General features: G+C 40.4%; 1 protein-coding gene across 1 annotated transcript in view; it reads right to left on the bottom strand.

Annotated features, from left to right (window-relative positions):
- The window catches only part of itgb5 (integrin, beta 5), a 126,101-nt gene extending 99,797 nt beyond the window's left edge, over positions 1 to 26,304 (bottom strand). Inside the window, exons 1-4 of the mRNA XM_060827167.1 lie at positions 25,778 to 26,304; positions 25,445 to 25,530; positions 13,719 to 13,926; positions 6,633 to 6,882 (exon numbers count right to left, since the gene is read on the bottom strand). Of these exons, the coding sequence (XP_060683150.1) occupies positions 6,633 to 6,882; positions 13,719 to 13,926; positions 25,445 to 25,530; positions 25,778 to 25,865 (632 nt within the window). The 5' untranslated portion in view covers positions 25,866 to 26,304. The remainder of the gene's footprint in view (positions 1 to 6,632; positions 6,883 to 13,718; positions 13,927 to 25,444; positions 25,531 to 25,777) is intronic.
- Between the last annotated feature and the right edge of the window lie 209 nt (positions 26,305 to 26,513).

Below are 26,513 nucleotides of genomic sequence, written 5' to 3'. Positions count from 1 at the left end.
GATGCACCAGCCATAACTGGTCTCTGCCCATCTTTCCACTGTGTCAGTAAACCCAGGGCATGATGAGTTTCAAGATGACTAATTTTAAAACACATTTGCTGTGGTCATTGTCACAGTCAACAAATTAACATATGTTATGACAGTATTATGGTAGCAGTTAGTACAGAGATAAAGCTATACTCAAATTCACACCAGAGTGAATTAGTAATACTTCCAATTCTTCATACACATACAATACAAACCAGTGAGTGGCAGCAAAAGACTAATAGGGCAAAAGCAAGAAAATAACTTTATAACTGGAGATCCTCAATCTTAATGTAAATCTAAAATATTCCCATTTTGGACCCACAATTGGTTAACTTTGGTCCAATAGAGTATTTTACAGTCACTATAAGAATCATGAAAATTATCTCAAAGATTCATGACATTCTGTTGAAAAAGCACGTCAACTATGATTTCAACTATGACATTTAATTTCTTTCAATTTATTAATTCAATTATACTTTTCTACCAATTATTGGTAAACTTCAGTTGTGAACCATCTATCTTTATTATCAGATCACTAGGACCAGCATATCTACAACTCAACTCATAATGACCTCATGTTTGACCTTTAATAAAAATGGTATAATTATAGCAGTAATCACATTGTCTACTGAATATTTGGGCTGCCAGCTCAGCACAGCAGATATAGTCTGGGTTTCAGCACCTTTTGCTAGATGTTACTTTTTAGACCGGAACAAAAAAAAGTGGTGTCCCTGACAGAACTGATCTTCGAAGACATAAACAACCCTACCTTCTCTTTAAAGAGTAAAAAAAACGTTTATTTCTTCTAAAAAGTGGTCTACCTGCTGTTACACTTCTGATCATTTCTGTTGGGCCAGTTGATGTCTTCCATCAACAGTTTTAACAGAGTTTACAGCTTGACCTATAGATAAAGAAAAATCTCTCAAGGCTCTATTCGTAACTGAGTTTTGGACTAGATATTAACTGGACTTGAAGGAAAATGTTTGAACAAAATAACAATACAGTTAACACAAATATCCCTAATTTGCTCAAGAATGTACTTATTGGGCACACATTTCCTCAGGAAGGAGAGACAGGGACTCTGTTAGCTTAGGTAGTCGGTTTGCAAAGCAGAGTGATGCCACAGTGTGGGCTCAATTTATGCACTAGCTAAGGTTATGACAGAGGATTCTTCTTCTCAATTTCTCCACTCCCCGGAGGTGTGACGACCCTCAGGTCATATCTCTAATGAGGGGATTTACAGGTTTATGGGATTCTTGATGGAGAGGGTGGGGTGGGAATCAATGTTGTTTAATTGGCCCCTTAAGGAACTCTACTGGGACATAGGTAGCTGGGCCAACCTAGGTATGATATCTTGCCCGCATCTTGCTCCGCCACCACCACAATCCACAAAATTGAGGACAGGTTGTGGGCAGATAAGAGAGCAACAGGCAGGCCACTGAGGTAATTCAACAAATAGCCCTGCCTACAAACTCACAAGCAGAAGTCCATGGAACTTTGATCAGTAGGTATTTCCAAAGTTCTCCATGATATCTGAAAAAAGGAATTCAATATCACATGTGGAAAGAGTTGTTACTTACCAAAAGCTTTGAGCATTCTTGGTCGCCAGGATATGGATTTCCAAGATGACTACACAATGCATTAGAGTCAAGATTAGAATGGCGCTGGAAAAGCACAGCAGGTCAGGCAGCATCAGGGGTGCAGGAAAATCGACATTTCGGGCAAAAGCCCTTCATCAGGAACACAATGCACTAGTCTAGTAAACCACACATTACCACACACAAAATGATTTAGGAAACACAAACCCAAAGTGACTATATCCAACCACTTTTAAAATGACTGTTCCACATTTTAAAGACCATATCAAGCTATTTCTAGTATCAAAAATAGTTGCCCAAGAAAAACGTGTATGCAAAGATACTCTGCAGGACACTTGTAATTATTAGTGACTCCGCAAGAAGCATGGCTGGTGTAAAGAAAAAGTTGCAGGATAATCAATTCCCTATATCCTGCCATATGAATTTTAATGTGAAATTAATTCTCACATTTTGTGGCCAAATATATATCTGGCCCCAGGACAGGTAGTAAGATCATAAGAAAAATGGAGTAGTAGAAGATCTGAATAAGCTTACGAGAAGTATTACTTATATTACTGATGAAGCCACTTTGTTCCAGTCTTCTGAAATAAAGTATTTCTAACTGACAACACCATATCAACCTGGGTCAAGATTTTCCTGATTTCTGATTAAGCACAAAAGTGATTTTCTAGGAAAGAAGCACAGAGTCTACAAAAATGAGAAAGCCTGTTAGATCTTCAAGCAAACAGAAGCTGATTGGACACCAGCATGCTTTCAGATGTTTAAAATCCAAGACATCACAAATCAGAGGCAGACAATTCCACAACTCAACAGATGCAGTGGCTGTTGCTGGGACAACAACCCCAGGCTTGAAGGATCCCTCTTGTGAAAGGAAGGACTTATTTTGGGGAAGGTGAGGGGGTTCTCAAACAGAGTAAATGGAAGGGAGGGGTGAGGGACATGGGGATGGAATTTCTTAAAGATCTGGGGAATGGCCCTCAGCAGCCAAACTGTGCCCCAGGCCCATCCCAACATTCTGTATAGATTTAGGGAGCCCAATAATAACATTACTGCACTAGTTAACTAGTCTGATAGACCAACTCTGTCACATCCCTCAATTGGCAGGAGAAGGAAGATGGGGGATTGAGCCTTTCCACTCAGAAGTTAAATTGGACAGGGACAAGAAGGTGATAGATTTCCAATTCACAATGTTGCACCTAATTAAGTTCACTTTACCTCCAGGTCCTGAGCAAACCATCCTTGAAGGTCAACATTCTGTAAGTAAAGAGTCATTGCTTCTATTGTGTACACTTGTAATACCATTACTGGAATCAATTAACATCAAAACCTTCAGAAAAGAAACAGGGTAGAAAGAGAGGATGCAAAAATTGTCATCATCTAGACTGGTCACCTTTGTGACATACACAGTTGACACTGTTCATTGAGGAAGATATTTGAGCACTTCAGAAGACAGCACTATATTCAACTTCTCAACAATGCAGTAATAACAGTTCATTTTTGTGCTTATGCTTTCTTTGGTATCATATCTTTGTCACAACTATTATAGAGAGATCAATTTGGAATAATGACATTTGATTAATTTAGAAAAGTGGAACATACAGGTCACAAAAAGACCCGACTATTAAAGCCTACACTCCTAAAACATCAAAGTTACATACAGGTATACCCAAGGAGCAAAACTTGGATTCTGAATTTATTGTAAAATATATTTATATAGTCTCTTCACTGCTAACTTCTTAGAGTCATAGAGATGTACAGCGTGGAAGTGGACCCTTCGGTCCAACCCGTCTATGCCGACCAGATATCCCAATCCAATCTAGTCCCACCTGCCAGCACCTGGCCCATATCCATCCAAATGCCTCTTAAATGTTGCAATTGTACCAGCCTCCAACACATCCTCTGGCAGCTCATTCCATACACGTACCACCCTCTGCATGAAAAAGTTGCCCCTTAGGTCTCTTTTATATCTTTCCCCTCTCACCCTAAAAGACTTTGTCTATTTATCCTATCCACGCCCCTCATAATTTTGTAAACCTCTAAGGTCACCCTTCAGTCTCCGACGCTCCAGGGAAAACAGCCCCAGCCTGTTCAGCCTCTCCCTGTAGCTCAGATCCTCCAACCCTGGCAACATGCTTGCAAATCTTTTCTGAACCCTTTCAAGTTTTACAACATCTTTCCGATAGGAAGGAGACCAGAATTGCACGCAATATTCCAACAGTGGCCTAACCAATGTCCTGTACAACCGCAACATGACCTCCCAACTCCTGTACTCAATACTCTGACCAATAAAGGAAACGCCTTCTTCACTATCCTATCTATCTGCGACTCCACTTTCAAGGAGCTATGAACCTGCACTCCAAGGTCTCTTTGTTCAGCAACATTCCCTAGGACCTTACCATTCTTGTCCAGTTTCCTTCAGGAAATTTGTAATACATGCTCCAAACATCATTAAATGGTATATTTTATGAGTTGGGTGGTGCAGGCATTTGGGAAATCCGTTGTTGTTATAAATATAAAATCAGAAATGTCACTGGGTGAGATTTCAAAATGAATACTAATAAATTGGCAAACAATTTTACATTCAACATTGAAGTCAATGAAGCAAATCAGTAGAATGCGTAACAGGTTGCTGTTCTACTATTGCCATTTTGTGTTATCAAGAAGGATGATTCTTTCCTAGCACTCTTTAAACTGCAAACTTAGTTGGAACCAACTTAAAAACTAGTTTTTATCTTTCAATTTTCCTCATGTATTATATTACAGTAATCAGAAAGTAATGAGAAAATGTTTCATGTAATGATACTTTAATTGCTGAGATCTGATAAGTGTCAAGAAAGATAGGAGAAGGTGAGGACTGCAGATGCTGGAGATCAGAGTCGAAAAATGTGGCACTGGAAAAGCACAGCAGATCTTGACCTGTTATGCTTTTCCAGCATTACATTTTTCAACCAAAAAAGACAGACACAGATCTTCCAGAACTGCAATGTCAAACTCTAAGCCAAAATTTTTCAGTGTGTGACAATACCTGCAAGAGTCCTGATGCACACACAGATCTTATTTGTACTGATCAGAACCTAAACAGAAGTCTCCAATAATGAGCTGAGAGTCAGACACTCGAACCAGATGTGCCAACTTAACTATTACAAAGAAAATATTAATACTGGTCTAACTCAGCAAAAAGTATCTCTGAATTGTGTACCACAACTGAAGCACCCATCTACTCCCATACCACTTTCACTCCCATCTATCAAACACAACTGTCTCTTTACCCAACAATAGCTATACCAGACTAACCCCTCCACACTGCTACATCAGCAACTTTGAACTCACCCAACCTGACTACCATCCCCACCACCCACTTGTCTGCCCACTCATTCCCTCAGCCACACACCACTCTCCCTCCCATCCTCAACTGACTCATGCACATTCTCACCCACTCACTGAAAAAAAACTATTAAAACTGGTCACAACATTTTATATAAATCCAGAAGCTAATGTCATAACAAAAGGTGTGCCTTCTTTTCACATCCTTTATACTCATCAAGCAGGGATAGCCATACTGACTCATTGCTACTTCAGCCAGAAAAAGAAGACTCAGCTGAAAAGTGTGCAAGGAAGTCTGGTTTCACAAGTCTTTACAAGTAGCAGCAATGCATATTGCATCATTGCAGATTGGAAATAGTGGTTCAGGTCTTCCAAAGATAAATTAATAAAAGATCAAAATTTAGAAGATGTTAAAGAAACTCTGCATGATCAAGCTTTACAGACCACAGAGGAATACTGAAAAATATTTCTAAGAGATGAAATAATGGCATAAAGTCCCTCACAGAAAAGGCGAGATTGTGTTTTCCGATTTTTTAAAGTTTCACTATATTTTAGGTTCAGGTGTTTCAGATGACTTTTGGAAGGGAGCCTGAATGTTCTTCATTAATGAACAATTCACACCCAGCTCAGTTGTTAGGTTGCCAGAAAACAAATTTTAGTTGATTCTAGCTCCTAGTTATATCCCATGTCAACAGTGGCTCTTCCTCTCACATTTGAGAAGCTGCAGAATGACATCACACAGACCTTGACCTCAGATTTAACTAGCAATTTAGTTTGAGAATTAAAGTAATAACTAAGTTACAGAAATGTAATAAACATACTCATGTATAGAAAATAATAAATATTCACATTCTCTAGACCAGTCAAATCAGTTGTTCATAAATGGCCTTAGACACATGAAAAATACTAGAAAAATCCAAGTTGTTTCTTTTTCATTTACTCTTACCAATTATGAAATACCTGGATTGTTAACACTTTTAGAGTGTTTCAAGATATTTGAAACCTTTCTCTTGTGCAAAAAGACCTAAAACAACATAAATAATCAAATAAAGAGCAAGGTGACATGAAACTAAAAGCTTATATTAAGCAAACCTTAATTCTATTTCACTCTCAGAATTACCAAACTGATACATGTGAACAAACCACAAATGCTTCTGTTTCAATTGTGTGTCAATTGGCACTTCTTCAAACTCCTAAATGCTCAGTGTGTCAAGTTAGGGCATGATTTCTGACAGTGCAAATCATTTTTAATCTCTGCGCATAATGATTGAATGAAAGGACAAGTTCAAACAAGACAAAAATATTTCATTTTGTTATCCTCATTAGCAGAGTGTGGAGCAGACTTAGTGAGTGTCTGAACTTGCCTTGTTACATTTGTCTAAAACTTTTACTGTTATCCAGCCTCAATTTTACAGGAATAATGCAGCATTTCAGTTTAGTTTTAAATTATGAGATTATAATGCAAACCATTGAAAATTAATGAACTAGACAATCAATTGAAAAGCATCAGCTACAAATTGCTTTTCCAGGACATTGAGTGATTAATACGTAATTTAAGTCCGTGATTTAACTGCTCAGTATACACTCTCAGAAACAAATTAGTGGAAAATGTTACCCTTGAATGCTACCAGGGATCCCTTTGTTGTAATAGGACACTTAGCAAGTCACTGAAAAATCACTCACCCTACACATGGGTTGTTCTGGTATTTCGGTCCTGTGTAAGAAAATGGTGATGTTGGCTTGTCAACAAATGTTCCAAAGCCCAGACGAAAGTTGCTGGTGAGCTTTGCCATCTCTCTGGATAACGTTGTACCCAGCACACGGATGTTGTCTAAATCATCTTTCATGGATAGGGAAAGATCCATAAGATAGTACAAATCCACAGGGTAATCCTCCACCTGCCGTACATGCATACGAAATGTTGTCTCATGGTCTATGTAATGTGATAGAAACAACAGTTTGTTAGTTTTTATGCTTGATGGAATCCACAGCAAATATGCTTTACTTAATTTATCCTTATGTCACTTCTTGCAGAAGGGTAACAAACTGTTACTAATAATTCTGTTGAATAAAAAAATTAACACACGGTCACTTCAATGTTTTATAATCAGGGCAATGTGGCAGATTCCAAATTTACTTTCTTCAACAAATGAAGTCTGGTCAATAAAAAAATTGAACAGTGATGTTTGTTAAATTTCTGCTGCAAGAGGCTAATTAATTGTTAATCAGAATTATGACAGATATTAGCACCGTTCAGCATTTCACAGTTGTTTAAAAATGTTTTATTTATGTTAAGAGCTGATGACCTTTTGATAGAATGCTGAACCAAACCAGTTGAGCAATCAAAGTTAGAATTTCTGAATAAAATATTTGATTATGCCATGAGTCAATTAATTCTAAACACCTTGACGCTAATGTTTAAATCTTAAATCTTGAATATATCACAGTTCCTTCACTGTTGTTGGTTCCAAATCCTGGAGCTCTCTCCCTAACAACATGATAGGTAGTTCTTAGGGCTGAAGGGTCTAATGTTTTGCCTTTATTTGAGAACACTTGTGAGGAGAAGCTTGGGATCTACAGACATGTGAGTCTGAATGAGAGATGGCTAAGTTGCTGGAGGTGATCCTGAGAGATAGGATTTATGGGCATTTGAACAGTCAAGGGCTGAATTGGGATCGTCAACATGGCTTTGTGTGGAGGAAACCATGTCTCACAAACTTGATTGAGTTTTTCTGAAGATATAACCATAAAGATTGACAAGGGCAGAGAGGTAGACATTGTCTACTTGGACTGTAGTAAAGCCTTTGGAAAGGTTTTACATGATAGACTAATGAGTAAAGTTAGATCACATGGGATTCAGGGAGCACTTGCCAACTAGATACAAAATTGGTGAGATTGTAGGAGACAGAGGGTGATAATGGAGGGCTTTGCCTCAAGACTGTAGGCCTGTGACCAGCAATGTTCTGCAGGGATCAGTGGGATTCTCTTAACTGGCTGTGGATTAGGTTTGGCCATGTAGTTATGATCAATCCATCAAACCAGCGGAAGGATAATGACCTCCACAAATATATATGAACACCATTAGGTACACAGGGAACGGCAAAAAATTCAGATGTTCTTACTTTTTAGGCTCAGAGAGAAAAGAGAAAATGTACATCTACGTATGTGTGTGTGACTTTTGTTTATCATTTATATAAATGATTTGGATGAGAAACTAGGAGGCATGGTTAATAAGTTTGCAGACAACAGCAAAATTTTTGGTCTAGTCAACAGTGAGGAAGGTTATCTAAGATTACAAAGGGATAATTGGGCCAATGGCTACAGAGCAGTAGATGGAGTTTAAATTGGATAAATGTGAGATATTGCATTTTGGTACAAAAAAAGGGCAGGATTTATAGAGTTAATGGTAGGGGCCTGGATAGTGTTGTCAAACAGAGAGACCAAGGGGTTCAGGTATATGGTTTTTTGAAAGTTGCATTTCAGGTTGACAGGGTGGTCAAGAGACACTTAGCATACTTGCCTTCATTGCTTACAGCATTGAGTATGCAAGTTGAGATGTCATGTTGAGGTTGTACAGGACATTGGTGAGGCCACTTTTGGAGTGCTATGTGCAGTTTTAGTTGACCTACTATAGGGAGGATATTATTAAATTAAAGAGGGTTCAGAAATGATTTACCAGAATATTGCTAGGACTGGAGGGTTTGCATATCAAGGTTAGACTGGGACCTTTATCACTTGAGTGTAGGAGGCTGAGGGGTGACCTAACAGATGTTTATAAAATCATGAGAGGCACCTATAAGGTGAATAGCAAAGGCCTTTATTTCCTCAGGTGGGGGAAGTTAAAAACCAGGGGCATATTTTTAAGATGAGAGGAGAAAGATTTAAGAGGGACCTGAGGGGCATCTACTTTCACACAGAGGATGGTTTGTATGTGGAGGGATGGGGAATACTGGCATCCAGTAAACAAATAAAAATATACTCATCCTGACCCTAATTCAATTCCCACATGTGGGATTCTCTTAACTGGCTATGGATTAGGTTTGGCTATGTAGTTGTGATCAATCCATCAAATCAGTGGAAGGATAATGACTTCCACAAAAAAGAACACCATTAGGTACACGCAAGGAACTGCAAAAAATTCATATGTTCTTATTTTTTAGGCTCAGGGACAAAAGAGAAAATATAGACCTATGTAAGTGTGTGTGACTAATGGGAAATTTCTTTTCATAAAAAAAGTAATGGACGAACAGAATTTTCAGCAGGAGAGCACCAGACATGCATCCACATTTATGGTTGTATTTGTCGGTTTCATCGGTATTGGTCAATCTTCTGTCGATATCTCATACTCAAAACATTCAATGCATTTTATATATGAGTATGAGTGACAGATATTGTTTTGTCTTGCACTCAGAGCAATTTGAAAGAAATGTGAAAACTTGAAGACAGTATTATGAGTGGAGCGTGATCAGTTGGCAAGTGGACTCTGATTGGTAGTGGTCATGGTGGGTACACTAGTTGATGATGGCTGACAACTAAACATCAACTATCATTTGAATTTTGTTAAATACCAACTGGAATCTGCAATACTACTACAAATGACACTTTATTTGAACCGTCATGAATTACGGTTATTGAGTACTCTAATTGGCAGCAACAATTGAAATGTTCTAGTCTGGAACAAACGATATTTTACTGGAAATATGTAAAAATGTATTCCCACAAACAAATATGTTAATATTAAAAAAGAACACTAAAATAATTTTAGCAGTGGTAATTAACTGGTGCAGCTCTGTAGATATTTGGAGAATTGACAGTTAACACTGAACAGAGAAACTGCTCTGTCAAAACCCCAGATTCAAAGAAGCTACTTTAAATATAATTCAGGCGCTCGACAAGGTTCCTCATGGGAGACTGGTGAGCAAGATCTTATGGAATACAGGGACAACTAGCCAGTTGGATATAGAACTGGCTCAAAGGTAGAAGACAGAGGGTGGTGGAGGGTTGTTTTTCAGACGGGAGGCCTGTGACCAGTGGAGTGCCACAAGGATCGGTGCTGGGTCCAGGACGCTTTGTCATTTATATAAATGATTTGGATGTGATCATTAGAGGTACAGTTAGTAAGTTTGCAGATGACACCAAAATTGGAGGTGTAGTAGACAGCAAATATGGTTACCTCAGATTACTACTGGATCTTGAACAGATGGGCCAGTGGGCGGAGAAGTGGCAGATGGAGTTTAATTTAGATGAATGCGAGGTGCTGCATTTTGGGAAAGCAAATCTAAGCAGGACTTCTACACTTAATGGTAAGGTCCTAGGGAGTGTTGCTGAACAAAGAGACCTTGGAGTGCAGGTTCATAGCTCCTTGAAAGTGGAGTCACTGGTAGATAGGATAGTGAAGGCAGCGTTTGGTATGCTTTCTTTATTGGTCAGAGTATTGAGTACAGGAGTTGGGAGATCATGTTGCGACTGTACAGGACATTAGTTAGGCTACTGTCGGAATATTGTGTGCAATTCTGGTCTCCTTCCTATCAGAAAGATATTGCGAAACTTGAAAGAGTTCAGAAAAGATTTACAAGCATGTTTCCAGGGTTGGAGGATGTGAGCTATAGGGGGAGGTAGAATATGCTGGGGCCGTTTTCCCTGGAGCGTTGGAGGCGGAGGGTGACCTTACACAGGTTTATAAAATCATGAGGGGCATGGATACGATAAATGGACAAAGTCTTTTCCCAGGAGTCAGGGAGTCCAGAACTAGAGGGCATAGGTTTAGGGGGAGAGGGGAAAGATATAAAAGAGACCTAAGGGGCAACTTTTTCGTGCAGAGGGTGGTACACGTATGGAATGAGCTGCCAGAGGATGTGGTGGAGGCTGGTACAATTGCAACATTTAAAAGACATCTAGATGGGTATATGAATAGGAAGGGTTTGAAGGGATATGGGCAAGATGCTGGAAGCTGGGACTAGATTGGGTTTGGATACCTGGACAGCATGGATGGGTTGGACTGATGGGTCTGTTTCTGTGCTGTACATCTCTATGACTCTGTAAATTTGTTAAACTAAGATTTTTTTGCACTGTTGTTTCAACAGTTTTGATTCCATATTGTTTTAACCTGTTGAATATTCAGCAGCAACTAAAGCAATTTTAAAATATATTTGATTTAGTTTAACATAGTTAAGACTGCTTTCTAGTATAGTGATCATTGGAGACTATGCGCAAACAAAATAGGATGAGTCTAATGCACAAGTTAAAAATATTTTAAGAGGCTCCCATGATACAACCTCAACGTCTAACTTCCATTGTAATTATATGACACATTAAAAAGTTAAATATTTTCAACTTGATGACCTTCTTGCATTCCTTCCACAGCAAAACCTTATAGTTCATGAGCAGTTTACAGTCTTTTTTTATTATCTTGATTTCGATCTTCTGCAATGTTCAAAAACATATACTTCATAGTAAGAATAAATAAAACTGTGATAGAAGTTTTATCTATCTAGAAACGGTAAAGACAAATCACAAAGCAGTTTGGGTGATACAATGTAATATTGATCTTCCACAGACCGAGCTTTCAATCCCAAATACAGCAAACATTTTATTAACCAGCACCTATGGAACCATGAGTGTACCAGTTGATCAAGAGGTCCACATAATTATTATAAAAACACACACTAAGTAATAGAAATATAATGCAAAAGGGTATACACACACTCCTCTCATACTTTATTAACAGCATAAATCACTTAAATAATAATGTAACTTTGCCTTAAATAAAACTTACTGGCAGAGACCTTTGTCATTTGCACCCTTAAATGACTACTTGGACATCTTACAGATTGTGACAATACAGAAAACCTCTCCAGTATGTGAGGTGTATAATTTTTGCCAGTTCATTAGGTGCCAGTTAAAAAAAAAAGTTTGTTGTATTCTGGCATCATTGCATGGAATCAAGTGTCACTGTATACTGAGCTTCAGAAGATTGTTACTTTGTTGGACTTGCCTTTTGTTCAGAGTGAAAATGAAGGGACCAGGTAACCTATTCAAAAGTCCATGTAACAACTGTTCTGGGTAATGTGACTATTAAAGATTTGAAAGTCATAACTTGGATTGGGAAGAGTTATAAATACATTCACACTTGGAGGTAATGGCATTTTTGTTCATTATTATCAGACTGCTAGTCTCTAATGTACCCAGGGAGTTGTTGGGAATGTTGAAATTGTTGTGTTTCAAAATGTTAATTTACTTCCAAGATGAGGAGAGTTGGGGTCTCAAGGATAGCCGACAGTGGGTTTTATTTCCTGGATATACAGTTCCTGTGAATCACATTGCCATGAAAATGGGCTCAGAGATCAGGTATTTTAAATAATTGTGAAACTCACAGACACAGGCAGCTTGCCAGGATCCAGGAGTGACGGGACCACTAAAGGTTAAATGCTGTACGGTCCACCACGCAGGAATGCGGAAGGAACATTCACTCAGTTTGAAAGATAAACAAAATCATGAGTATTTGTACTTAGGCTGGAAACTTGGTTAGTTTGCTCTCACAATGAAAGCTAGTTCCAGGTTTAAATTCTCAGAAGCCACTGCTTAAATTTTCAAACTCAAGGCAGGTAGTGGGAGTCAAGAAAATATTAACAGCACTGCCTGCCTCTGGAGAAAGTGCCAAAGTATTTCTCTCTCCTCAAACAACCACTGTGGCCCTTCATGTTTTCATCCTGAAGTACAACATTTCCTTTCCCACTGTATGAAACGAGTGACAATACTATGTGTGAAAACACAATTAAAAAAAAGGTCATGCATTGATAACTTTGCAATTTGAGAGAAAAAAATAATTTTAAGCACAGCCCAATAGAAGTATCAATCATCTAGATCCTTGAAAGTATCACAAAGTGAAAGTGCAAGAACTTAAAACCTCTTTATCTTGTACAAATAAGCATTATGCAATGCACAGCACAGAGCAAAGCCAGAGATGTCAATCAAGCATATTATTGGGATGTCAGGAGTTTTAATGTGGCCTGTTGAAAAATAAGTTATTTCACATATCCTACTTTCACAAAAGTATTTGTTAGTTCAATGAAGTGTATAGTTAGTGAATGAACATGTAAATGCCATGCCTTTGTATGGGGTTGTTAGGGTCTATACCTTAGCATGAGGGACCATAGGAGCTGGTTTGGGGAGCATAAGTTGGATCCTTTGAATTACATTTCAATACGTTTCTTCATTAAGACTACAGGTCATAATACCTCAAACTGCATCTTTTTGAAAAGCTGAACTGACTCCACGAAAATTATGGAGAAGGACATTGTTCTCCCTGCAGTGGAATCAATCAGGTGCAAACTTGTGACCTGATCCACCCCAAACCCTTAAAAAGGCAATCCTGAAACTGGAAAGCATGGGAATGAGGTCATCTGGGCTGGAACGGAGAATAGTCTGTCATTTTTAAGGGCTTCTGAGACACAGTGACTGCAAATATCCAGGCCAAAGATTAATTCTAAGGTTCCACATAAATTTCCCCAGTTACTCACAGGAAATTGTAAAGTATACTTGTGAATACGTTTTTTCCATCCATTATGTTAAAGATGAAAGGGGAAGTTCTTTTCCATCATTTTAAGTATAGATGGCCTACAGTAGTGTTCAATACAGTAATGCCTAAAAGCATGATTAAAGTCTTTAAAAAAGATGAAATTGTGACATCCTTTCAGCTGAAGGCTGGAAGTTCAATTTTCCTTTTCTTCAAGTTATGAATCTCTAGGAGAATGTAATACAAGATTTTACCTGGTCTTAGTGTGAGTGCAATCCTTTGAGGTGCAAGTTGAATGACATCTGATTGCGATGATCCTGATCCCTTATTGCTCAATGGTAAGTTTCTTTCTATCTGTATGCTGCTTTGAGGGCTTTCTATAAAGTGAATACTGCATCCTCTTTTAATCAAACTTTCCCTAAAGTCACATCTTGATGAGAAGTTTCCCTTGTTGCCAAATTCCTTAAAGATCAAAAGCAAACAAAAAATAAGAACACTTCAGCAATTATAATGGACAGAGTAGACCACATGAAAATTGGTTTTTCAAGAGAATGAGTTACAAGAGACAACTCAATCACCGTTCTTGCTTAACTATCTTAGGACTGTTACAGCTTTTCTAATATAGAATGTCCTTTTCACATGATGTATGCTTCCTGTGCACTTTCTAGTCAACTTTTAACTCTTTAACATCATTGCCATCATTCAATAGAAATCTTTACTTCACGTTTTTGGGCAGCAACGAATTGCAGTTATACTAAAAGAACATCGACAATCCACAGGTGTACTTACAAACCTCAAATGCCATTATTCCAAGATTTTTTCAGTCTACTGAACTTCTGTGCATGTGTGAAGCAAACTGATATGACAAAGTGCTACTGTGCAGGGGCAGAATATAAAAACTGAGTTGAAGCTGTACAAGGTAGTCTCAAGGACAGCAAACCATAGCAACCAGCATTGTGACCCTAAATAGCGTGAAAAATGCATGATTACTATAACAGTCATTGTTACAGCTGTCTACTTTGGAAGTGGGTTTGTTGAAGGTTAGCTACTGCATTCAACTGGAGTACAATGATCCATGTGGAACAGCAAGCTTAAGAAAATCTGAGGGACCTATATGGTTGTGCCTACTTGCCCATGCCAGTCCTCTCCCTCTTCCACATTTCCTAGAGAGTCATGGAGCACAGAAACAGACCCTTCAATCCAACTCATCCATGCCAACCAGATAGCCCAACCCAATCTAGTCTTACCTGCCAGCACCCGGTCCATATCCTTCCAAAACCTTCCTATGCATATACCCATCCAGATGCCTTTTAAGTGTTACAACTGTAGTAGCCTCCACCACTTCCTCTGGCAGCTCATTCCATACACATACCACCCTCTGTGTTAAAACGTTGTCCCTTAGATCTCTTTTATATCTTTTCCCTCTCACTCTAAACCTATGCCCTCTAGTTCTGGACTCCCCCACCCCTCGGAAAGGACTTTGTCTATTTATCCTATCCATGCCCTTTATGATTTTATAAATCTCTATAAGGTCCCTGGTGCTAACCACTGAGCCATCATGCTGCCCCTGATATCATCCCTCCCAATTACTGCACTTCCTTTTGTCTGAGCATAGGCAAGCCCTAGTGTTTTTCATGCCTTTTGCAACCTCCATCACTTCGGTAAAACAGAGGCAGAATGGGTCCCATAAACTTTATCCTGCACTGATTTTAGATAGAATGTAAAATAGTGCCAGTCCCAATCAATCAATCTTGCCAATTCCTACCAACATTGGCTAAAATCAGTTGCCACCATTTATCTATTTTATCCTCTCTGAACTAACTTGGGATGTTTTGCAATGCTAAAGGCACTACAAAAATTCAAGCTGTGGGTATCGGTCTTGCATAGTTTCAAAAGGTTATGGTTTTATTTTCCAAGCCTCAAATATTTTATTTTAATGGCCAGAAAACATTGTTCTTTAAAGCAGAGAAGGAAGAAACTCAAGCCCATCTGCATATAGTCAAAACACTATACTGGAGGCAATATAATTGGCAAATAACCATTTAAGTACATTGTTGAGAAAAAAAACAAATTTATTCTGAAGAGGAGTCATTCGACTCAAATTATTACTGTTTCATTCTCCACTTTTTGGGGGTTTATAAGTTCATAGGGGGCACAGATAAGAAAAATTGCAAATGGTCCTTTCCCTATGGTGGGAGGAGTTCAAAACTAGAGGACATAATTTTAAGGTGGTATGAAAAAGATTTAAGAGGGACCTGAGGTGCAACTTTTTCTACAGAGGGTGGTTCATATGTGGAATGAGATGCCAAAGAAAGTGGTAGATGCAGGTCCAGTTACAACATTTAAAAGATAATTGGACAGGTATATGAATGGGAAAGATTGAGGAGTGAGAGCCAAACACAAGCAAATGGAACGAGTGTAGTTTGGGAAACCTGGTCAGTATGGACAAGTTGAATCGAAGGGTCTGTTCCATGCTATCCCATTATATGCTGCCAGACCTGCTGAGTATCTCTTTTTATGTTAATTCATTCATTGGTTTATAATATCAGAATTCATGTTATCCTAAGAAATGATCTTGCATTGATAGGTTTGATGGAACTTTTCAAACTGAGATAACCATTCATCTAATACAACACTGGAAATGTTATTCACCTCCATCAAATCATATGGAATCTTTAAACAGATAAATAAATTATGTAAAATGTGTGCACACAAATGGATAAATAATGTATTAATCCCTACAGATACTGATAAGTAAAAATCAGACTTGCTGTCCTTTCACTTATCACACCAACTTAATCAGAAGATCTTTTTAATCATTTCATGGTAAGTACCATAAAATGGTTTATGAATAAGCATGGACCATAAACAATTAGCTGGCTTTGACATTTAGCATATTTTTTTCAAATTGGAAACTCTCCTTTTAGTTCTAAACCACCATTGTACTGTTTCTGTGGTTTGTAGTACCCTCAAATCTTCTTGATTGAATTAAAATCTTTGTAGCTCACAGTCAGCAATCAATAACTCCAATTTTACTTTCAAAAGCTTAAAATACCACCCTGACCTCTGGTTAATTCTCAGCTAAAGAACCCCATCTTTAAGCTTTACTTCTAGCTAAGAATTAAAAGATCAAGTTTATTCCAACCACCAAGTATAAATTGCAAAATAAAGAAATTCCTCATGTTGGCTTCATTTCTCGTATTGGGAAGAACAAAATCACAGACACAAATATTTTTATTCTTCTAAAGTGGTGACTTAGACTTATTTTCAATTCAATGCTTCTTTATAAGTAACTCATTGTAAGAATATTGTGGGATATAAGAAAAGAACAATTAAAGTGAACATTTTTACTTTTTTAGAAAAGCAATTTGAACATCAAAGTCCCTGAAGCATTGATTAAACTCCATGTAAATATGCATTTATTACAATCCTTTAAATTGTCATCCTTACTGATGCAGACTTGAATTAATTTGCAGAACAATCTGTGCATTGTCCCTGAGAATCTATCATTCAAGGAGCACCTTAAATATTGTAACCAAATGTAAATATATGTGAGAGACATTTGAGTACATAAGGAAGAGAAAAGTAAATAAATACAATGAAAAGTGAAAATCCAGAAGTGGAGACTTTTATTAAAAAGGTTAACAAAGGAAGTGGTGGGACGCACAAATGAAACAAAAATATCTGCAAGGGATATTGAAACTCAAAGCACAGGGCTTTAATGAAAAAGCAAATACTTTCCTGCATCCACTACAAATGGATGCAGGAAAGTATACTCCTGCTAATAAAACATATACCAAATGAATTATTTGTATTTATTTTCATATGAAAAAAAACAGAAAAAAAATCAGCACAGTGGAATCCAAACATTGGTCAAAGTAGGAATGTCACTACATTTAATGCAACTTTTAAAAAAATACAAAATGCATTTTAAGTCAGTGAAATATCTTGAAGTATCCAAGGTTTAAAGAAAATTGCTCATGTTAACTCTCTGGATTCAGGTATTGTGCTTTTGAATAAAAGAAAATTGTGAATGTTGTTCATTATTTAAAAGGAGGAAGAAGAATAACTAAGACATTGAAAATTACCGAAACATATCATTAAATACAGTAACTGAGTGGTTAGACACACTGGTTGATCAAAAAGAATGAGATTGGATTTATAAAGAGAAGATCATGGTTGGCTATGTAGTTAACTCGCATGGCAGAATGGGGAATGCAAATAGGTTACTATCTGAATGGTTGGTGCTGCCCCCGCCCCTAACCCCGCCCCCACCCCCAGCTCCAGTCCCACACCAGGTCCTAGCTCCCAGCCTTGCCGGATCTTCACCATCCCTCCAGACCTCCCCCTCTCTGAGGATGAAAGATCAGTCCTCAGCAGAGGCCTCACCTTCATTCCCCTACGCCCTCGAATCAATGAGTTCAACACGCGGCGAGATATTGAACAATTCTTCCGCCGCCTTCGCCTCCGTGCCTACTTTCACAACCAAGACTCCCGCCCACCCTCTGACGACCCCTTCTCCCGCCTCCAACACACCCCATCCACCTGGACACCCCGTGCTGGCCTCTTATCCGCCCTCGATCTATTTATAGCCAACTGCCGCCGCGACATTAACCGACTCAACCTGTCCACCCCTCTTACCCACTCCAACCTCTCACCCTCAGAACGTACAGCCCTCCACTCCCTCCGCTCCAATCCCAACCTCACCATCAAACCGGCAGACAAGGGAGGTGCACCGACCTTTATACCGCTGAGGCCAAACGCCAACTCGCGGACACCTCCTTTTATCGCCCCTCGACCACGACCCCACCTCCCACCACCAAACCATCATCTCCCAGACCATCCATAACCTCATCACTTCAGGGGATCTCCCATCCACCGCCTCCAACCTCATAGTCCAACAACCCCGCACCGCCCGTTTCTACCTCCTGCCCAAAATCCACAAACCTGAATGCCCCGGCCGACCCATTGTCTCAGCCTGCTCCTGCCCCCACCGAACTCATCTCCGCATACCTTGACACGGTTCTGTCCCCTTTAGTCCAAGAACTCCCCACCTACGTTCGGGACACCACCCACGCCCTCCACCTCCTCCAGGATTTTCGCTTCCCCGGTCCCCAACACCTTATTTTCACTATGGACATCCAGTCCCTGTACAACTCCATCCCCCATCACGAAGGACTCAAAGCCCTCCGCTTCTTCCTTTCCCGCCGCACCAACCAGTACCCTTCCATTGACACCCTCCTTCGACTGACTGAACTGGTCCTCACCCTGAATAACTTCTCTTTTCAATCCTCCCACTTCCTCCAAACTAAAGGAGTTGCCATGGGCACCCGCATGGGCCCCAGCTATGCCTGTCTCTTCGTAGGATATGTGGAACAGTCCATCTTCCGCAACTACACTGGCACCACCCCCCACCTTTTCCTCCGCTACATCGATGACTGTATCGGCGCTGCCTCGTGCTCCCACGAGGAGGTTGAACAGTTCATCAACTCTACTAACACCTTCCATCCCGACCTCAAATTCACCTGGACTGTCTCAGACTCCTCCCTCCCCTTCCTAGACCTTTCCATTTCTATCTCAGGCGACCAACTCAACACAGACATCTACTATAAACCGACTGACTCCCACAGCTATCTGGACTACACCTCCTCCCACCCTGCCCCCTGTAAAAACTCCATCCCATATTCCCAATTCCTTCGTCTCCGCCGCATCTGCTCCCAGGAGGACCAGTTCCAACACCGCACAGCCCAGATGGCCTCTTTCTTCAAGGACTGCAGATTCCCCCCAAACGTGATCGACGATGCCCTCCACCGCATCTCCTCCACTTCCCGCTCCTCTGCCCTTGAGCCCCGCTCCTCCAACCGCCACCAAGACAGAACCCCACTGGTTCTCACCTACCACCCCACCAACCTCCGTATACAACGTATCATTCGCCATCATTTCCGCCACATCCAAACGGACCCCACCACCAGGGATATATTTCCCTCCCCTATCAGTGTTCCGCAAAGACCACTCCCTTCGTGACTCCCTCGTCAGGTCCACACCCCCCACCAACCCAACCTCCACTCCCGACACCTTCCCCTGCAACCGCAGGAAATGTAAAACTTGCGCCCACACTTCCTCTCTCACTTCCCTCCAAGGCCCCAAGGGATCCTTCCATATCCGCCACAAGTTCACCTGTACCTCCACACACACATCATCTATTGCATCCGCTGCACCCGATGTGGCCTCCTCTACATTGGGGAGACGGGCCGCTTACTTGCGGAACGCTTCAGAGAACACCTCAGGGACGCCCGGACCAACCAACCCAACCACCCCGTGGCTCAACACTTTAACTCTCCCTCCCACTCCACCGAGGACATGCAGGTCCTTGGACTCCTCCACCGGCAAAACATAACAACACGACGGTTGGAGGAAGAGCGCCTCATCTTCCGCCTGGGAACCCTCCAGCCACAAGGGATGAACTCAGATTTCTCCAGTTTCCTCATTTCCCCTCCCCCCACCTTGTCTCAGTCGGTTCCCTCAACTCAGCACCGCCCTCCTAACCTGCAATCTTCTTCCTGACCTCTCCGCTCCCACCCCACTCCAGCCTATCACCCTCACCTTGACCTCCTTCCACCTATCACATCTCCATCGCCCCTCCCCCAAGTCCCTCCTCCCTACCTTTTATCTTAGCCTGCCTGGCACCCTCTCCTCATTCCTGATGAAGGGCTTATGCCCGAAACGTCGAATTTCCTATTCCTTGGATGCTGCCTGACCTGCTGTGCTTTAACCAGCAACACATTTTCAACTACTATCTGAATGGACCATTCCACAAAAGAGAAGAGATTCAGGTGCACCTGTACCCACTGTCACCACTGTAGATGTTAGATTGGCCTTCTTGAGAGCAACATCTTTAATCTCTCCTTACTAAGATGGAGGTTCCCATTTCTTCAAGAAGACCAGTATCATCCCAAAGAAAAATCAGGCAATGTGCCTTAATGACTACCATCCAGTGGCTCTAACATTCCCATCAATATGAAATACTCTAAGTGATTAGTAATGGTACACATCAACTCCAGTCCTTCAGATTGCCTCAGTCTGCTACAATTCACCAAGGTCAAAAAATAGGTCTATGACAGACGCAGTATCCCGAGATCTATACTCATCCCTGGAACATGTGGATAACAAGGAGACCTATATCGGACTCCTAGTTATTGACTTCAGCTTTGCATTCAACACCATAATTCCAACAAAACTTATCTCTGAACTCTGAGACCTAGGACCCTGATCTCCCCTTCTGTAACTGGATCCTTCACTTCCTGACCTGCAGACCATAATCAGTATAGAACAAAACCTCCTCCACAATAGCCCTCCACATCAATGCCCTGTAAGACTGTGCACTCAGCCTTTATTGTACTCCTTATACATTCACGACTATGTGGCCAAATTTGTAAATGAAGTTAGAGCTAAATTTGGTGATGACACCAATGGAGTGCGTTGGATTTCAACCAAGGACAAGACAGGGTACACGAAAGTGACTGAGAGCATAGGTGGCATGCTGTAAAGCCAACAGTTTCTCGCCCAGCATCAGTAAAATGAAGGAGCTGGTTATTGGCTTCAGGGCACACTCCCATCTGTATCAATGCTGCTGAAGTGGAGGGGGTTGTAAGCTTCAAGTTCTAAGGAGTAAATATCACCAAATGATCTGTCTTCTCGGTCCAAGTCAATACTGCAGTCAAGGAAGCTCACCCATTCCTCTATTTCCTCAGAAGGCTCAGGAAATTTGGCACATTCACAATGATTCCTCCCAATTTTTTACAGAAAAATAGAAAACTTCCTATGGGATTCATGACAACTTGATATGGCAACTGCTCTGCGCAAAATTGCAAGAAATTAGAGAGTTGTGAATGCAACCCGGTCCAGCGTGAAAACCAGCCGTCCATCCATTGACTCTACCTTTACTTTGTGCTGCCTCGGGAAAGCAGCCAACATAATCATATATCTCCAGTTATACTCTTTTGAAGTTTGAAAACATGTACCAACAGATTTAAGAACAGCTTCTTCCCTGCTGTTATCAAACTTATGAATAGACCTTTCATATATTAGAGTTGATCTTTCACTGCATCCTCTCTGCAGGTCTAGCACTATATTCTGCATTCTGTTCTATGACCTTGTTGTACTGATTAAGGTATGATTTGTCTGGTTAGCATGCAGTACAATACTTTTCACTATACCTCGGTACATGCCAATAATAAATCAAAATATTAGCAAAACAACAGTGCATTTTATTTGTGATAATCCTATGGCATTAGTGGCAACTGATTGGGATGCAGAAGTTGGATTCAAAGGTGTTTCAAAAGCTTGATCAAACAGGTATGTTGCCTGCAGGTCATTAAAAGAAGGACAAAGAGATAATGAATCAATGAGATTTAGGGAGGGAATTCAGAGTTTAGGACTTAGGTCTCTATGAGACATGGTTTTCAAAGTTGGAGCCATTTAAAATAAAAATCAGAGATCAGAAAGAGCGAGGAGGTTGTTAGAGAGAAAGAGAGAGAGGCAATACAGTGATTTGAAAACAAGAGTCAATTTTAAATTGAGGTTTTGCCATCCAGAAGCTGATATAAATCAGCAGAGAGGTGATGATTGCTGGAACTTGTTGGAAGTTAGAATACAGGTAGTAGAATTTTGTATGTCCTCAAGTTTATGTAGCACTGAAAATGGGAAGTGGGTCAGGTGAGCATGGAAATAATATTTAAGAACATGGATGATGGTTTCAGCAGATTAGCTCAAGGCCTTGAAATGGGTAATGATGCAGAGGTAAAAGTAGACAGTTATGGTGATGGAGTAGCTATGTGCTTGGAAGACAAATGTCAGAGTCAGTTACAGTCAAAGTTGCAAACAGTGTCAATAAACAAATAGCTGTTAGGAAGTTGGATAGTGTTCATTACTTCAATAAAATGAAGATAATATATTTGGTTTTCCCAATATTTAATTGGAACAAACCTCAGTGCTTTAGTATTATATTTTGGACAATTTAATAAATCAGAGACATCAGTGGAATCAAGAGTATTATGAGCTTACAAGTGGAACCGGAGGAGTTTTGATGTGGCAGAATGTCAATGAGAAATAGGACGCAGCCATAACAGATTATTTGAAAACTCCAGAACTAAAAGACCAGGAGGTTAAGGAGAAGACACGACAATTAATTTTCTGACCATGGCTGGTTGGTAAGACTGGAACCAGGTGAGGGAAATCCCACACAAACTGGGCAATGGAGGACAAGTTGAAAGTGAATATTTGCAGTCAGCGGTATAAAGGTTAGGAAGAATGAGAAGAGATGCTTTATCTTGGTCACTCTGTCATGGGATCCATTTGCAACTGTTTCAATACAGGGGCACAGTTAGAAACTTGATTGGATGGCTTCAAACATGGAACTGCAGAAAGTATGGGCACGGATTAGATAGACATTAAATTACTTTGGGAAGTAAAAGGCAATTGGAAATTGAGCATTGGTTAGGGCATCAAGAAGGGGTCAAGAATGGCTTATACTGAGAAAAGGGAAGGTGATGGAAGATTTGAAAGGAAGAGGAAAAGCTTAAGAAATTGAAACCATTAACAATATCAGCTAACAAAGCCAGGAAGGGATATGGTTCAGCATTTTAATTGGATCAAGGGAAAAGAAGGTGAATCATATGGACAGGAAGAGTTGTATAGAATCTGATTGGAGATAGAGAGAAAGTAGAAAAGTATCCAAGTTCAGCAATAGTGCAAGGTGATGGGAGATCTTTGGAGAAAGTTGGAGAAAGTTGGACACAGTAGAAATGAAAGGGGCTTTGTAGATGAATGAATGTCTGCTTTGTGACAAGATTTCCTTGCAGTTATTGTTGGAGAAGGGTTTATGAAGTCTGCTTGTTATTGACACAGCTTTGAAGAAAGGGACAAAGAGTGGTATACATAAAAATTTGCAGGTGACACTAAGTTAGAAGGAACACAGCGCAGATGAGCTGAAGGATCACAGGCAGATTTTGAGAATGAAAACTATGATAGTTGTAGTTCAAAGAAGAATTGTATAGAATCATCTACTTCAGAACCAAAGACAAATCAATCTTAGTTTTAAAACTCAGTAGAGATTGTAAGCACAAGAGCAAAAAAAAAGACTTTTGTTTCCATGTGTGCAAGTGAATTCAAATTAGTCTAAATGACAAAAAATAGCTAATAGAGTGTTGATGTTATCTCAAACAGATTAGAATTCAACAGTTAGCAAGTAATACTTCAGTTAGGTACAGGGAGGAGAAAGTGAGGACTGCAGATGCTGGATGTCAGACTCAAGAGTGAGCAGGTCAGGCAGCATCCGAGCAGGAGTATTAACATTTTGAGCATTAGCCCTTCATCAGGAATTGATAAAGCACTCCACTCCAGAACTACACTCTTGACATCAGTTAGGTACTGGATTAGTGGTGCTGGAAGAGCACAGCAGTTCAGGCAGCATCCAAAGTGCAGCGAAATTGACGTTTCGGGCAAAAGCCCTTCATCAGGAATACAACTTTGTTCAGACTCCAGAATTACATTCCTTGCTGGCTAGCAGTACATGAGGGCATAATACTATTAACAGAACAGGTCATTGAGAAACAAAATCAGGAAGCACTTTTCATACAAATGGTCACAGAAATCTGGAACTCATTCCCATGAAAGGCAATTAATACTGGATCAATGAAATGTTCAAAACCAAGTTATAGATCTTTGGTAGACCATGACTTTACAAAGGTCATAAAATAAAGGCAGATAAACTGATCTAAACAACACATCACCCTGATGTATCATGGCAGCAGATCAGTCTCATGAGTCTGTACTGTCTCCTCCTCTTTCTATAATGAGTAGACACCTAGACATTTTTTACTGAGCTCCTGAAAGTATTTTGTTTGTTTCAATCCAAATGGGAGCATAGAACTACACATTCTTAGACCTTGTTGACTCTGGAAAAACTCTAATTGGTATAAACCAGAAAACGAAGAGAATCACAACTTTTCACACATTCTGTAACTTGGATACAGTATGAAAACAGACCCTTTGGCCCAACAAGTCCATACGAACCCATTCCCATTTACCCTGACTAATGCACCTAACCTACACATCCCTGATACCACTATGGGGCAATTTACCATGGCCAATCACCGAAGCCGGACATCTTTGGATTGTGGGAAAAAACCAACGCAGACAATATGCAAACTCACGCAGACAGTTCACCTGCGGCTGGAATCGAACAGAATCCCTGGCACTATGAGGTAGTCGTGCTAATTACTGAGCCACCATGCCACTCTTTTCATGCTGTGTGACGGTACACATTTGAAATTCCATTTTAAGCAGATGTTAACAACAAACGTGTTACGAGACGTATACGTGTGGCTGAAATCGACATAACACACCGGTGAGATTGAAGATCAAAAATAATAATAATAAATAAAATAATTATAATGATATAATAATAAATGATTGAGATGTAATCCAGTTATTTAAAAAGGCATATTTTGCTTCCAATACAACTCTAAGTCCATACTGTATTTACGAGAATTCATCTGCCGATTATACCTTTCTACCAGTGGCGATGTTGCAGTGCCTCCACTCGGTCAAAGTATTTGGTAAGTTTTCATTGTTGCTTCCCATCATAATAGAATTTGCTGAACAACTTTTCCTATTATATTTGATAATCTGCTGCCAGGCCGCACATTACAAACTCACTGACAAAGTGCAATCGTAATTACTTATTATTGACACTTTTAAACTACTAAGCTGGACACATTTCCCACACTTTTATCCATATATTTCCCTAAAGGCCATTGTCATTAGCAGCCATAGAACCAAAGGACAAATAACCGCAATCACGAGTCAACCTAAATATTCCATTCAACAGTGAAAATGGAGGTTACAGCAAAACATAACGGTTCGTAAACTGACAGCTTGTGAGTTTATCGCAAATCTTTAAGTTTGCTGAGCAGCCTACCTCTTGAACACACCATCCACAGTCAGGATGAATAAGCAAACACTCTTTGCAGGAGGTAGCACGTCCACTTGTACAAATATTGGAACCTGCGATACAAATAAAGACGTCACTTTCCTATGAGTGACCATTGAGTAAGGGCGTGAATTGCTTGTTTTCCACATCTTCAGATTATGTTCATGCTGAAGTTCAGCAGAGCCAACACTGCAAATCAAATCAAGGTTTATCCCACAAACGTGAAGCGTCAGCAACAAAACATAAGACACACTCCTGACATCACTGGTATTTACAATTAACGACATCGAGCTCAACGGTTTAACTATCGTTTAAACTTACCGCTGACGTCTTGCAACAACAGGTAAAAAACTAGATACGGTAAAAACAAATAATTTAAACTCATTTTCTTGAACATGGCTTTTTGCATCTCTGTCGAACGTAAGGATTCAAAACATATCTCCTCCCCCCCACCCCCAAAAACGATCCGAGCAGCGCTCAAGTCTCCAGTTAAAAACAGTCGGACGTTTGGCTGCAACAATCACAATCAGACTTTCGACTCAAACATTTCGACACTTCGCGTCTCCCAGACTTTTCTGTGCGGTCGAGCTCTCGGAAACTCATGCTGACATGGGGCCGGGCCGAAAAGTGCCGAACGATGCCCGATGTCCAACTCCCAGCACTAACTTCGCATGTACTCCTTCCTTCCTTTCTCCCTCTGCCTCTCGCCCGCTGTGCCTCTGGGATTCACCAGGGACTGAAGTTCACATGGCTCTGAGCTGACTGAGTACCGTACAGCCCCCTGGAAGCAGCCGGTATAGCGCTCTGCCGGCCGCCCCAAAACACTTCTGTTGCTCTTCAGTCGCGAGCTCCGGGACAGCGCTAGACCCCGCCTCCTTCGCCGCGCCATCCAATCCCCTCCCCTCCTCGCACATCCCGGCCCAATCAACGCGCACCGTTAACCCTTGCGGTGAAACCCTCGCGATTCTCTCCCTTCTGCAAACCAAGTCGCTATCTACGGCTGCTTTGAGGGGATCCATCGAGCCGTGCTTGTCCAGCCGGCAAATGCACTTAAAGT

This window comes from Hemiscyllium ocellatum, chromosome 7 (genome assembly GCF_020745735.1).
Source record: "Hemiscyllium ocellatum isolate sHemOce1 chromosome 7, sHemOce1.pat.X.cur, whole genome shotgun sequence".
NCBI lineage: Eukaryota > Metazoa > Chordata > Chondrichthyes > Orectolobiformes > Hemiscylliidae > Hemiscyllium > Hemiscyllium ocellatum.
This window is presented reverse-complemented; position numbering and strand designations above follow the sequence as displayed.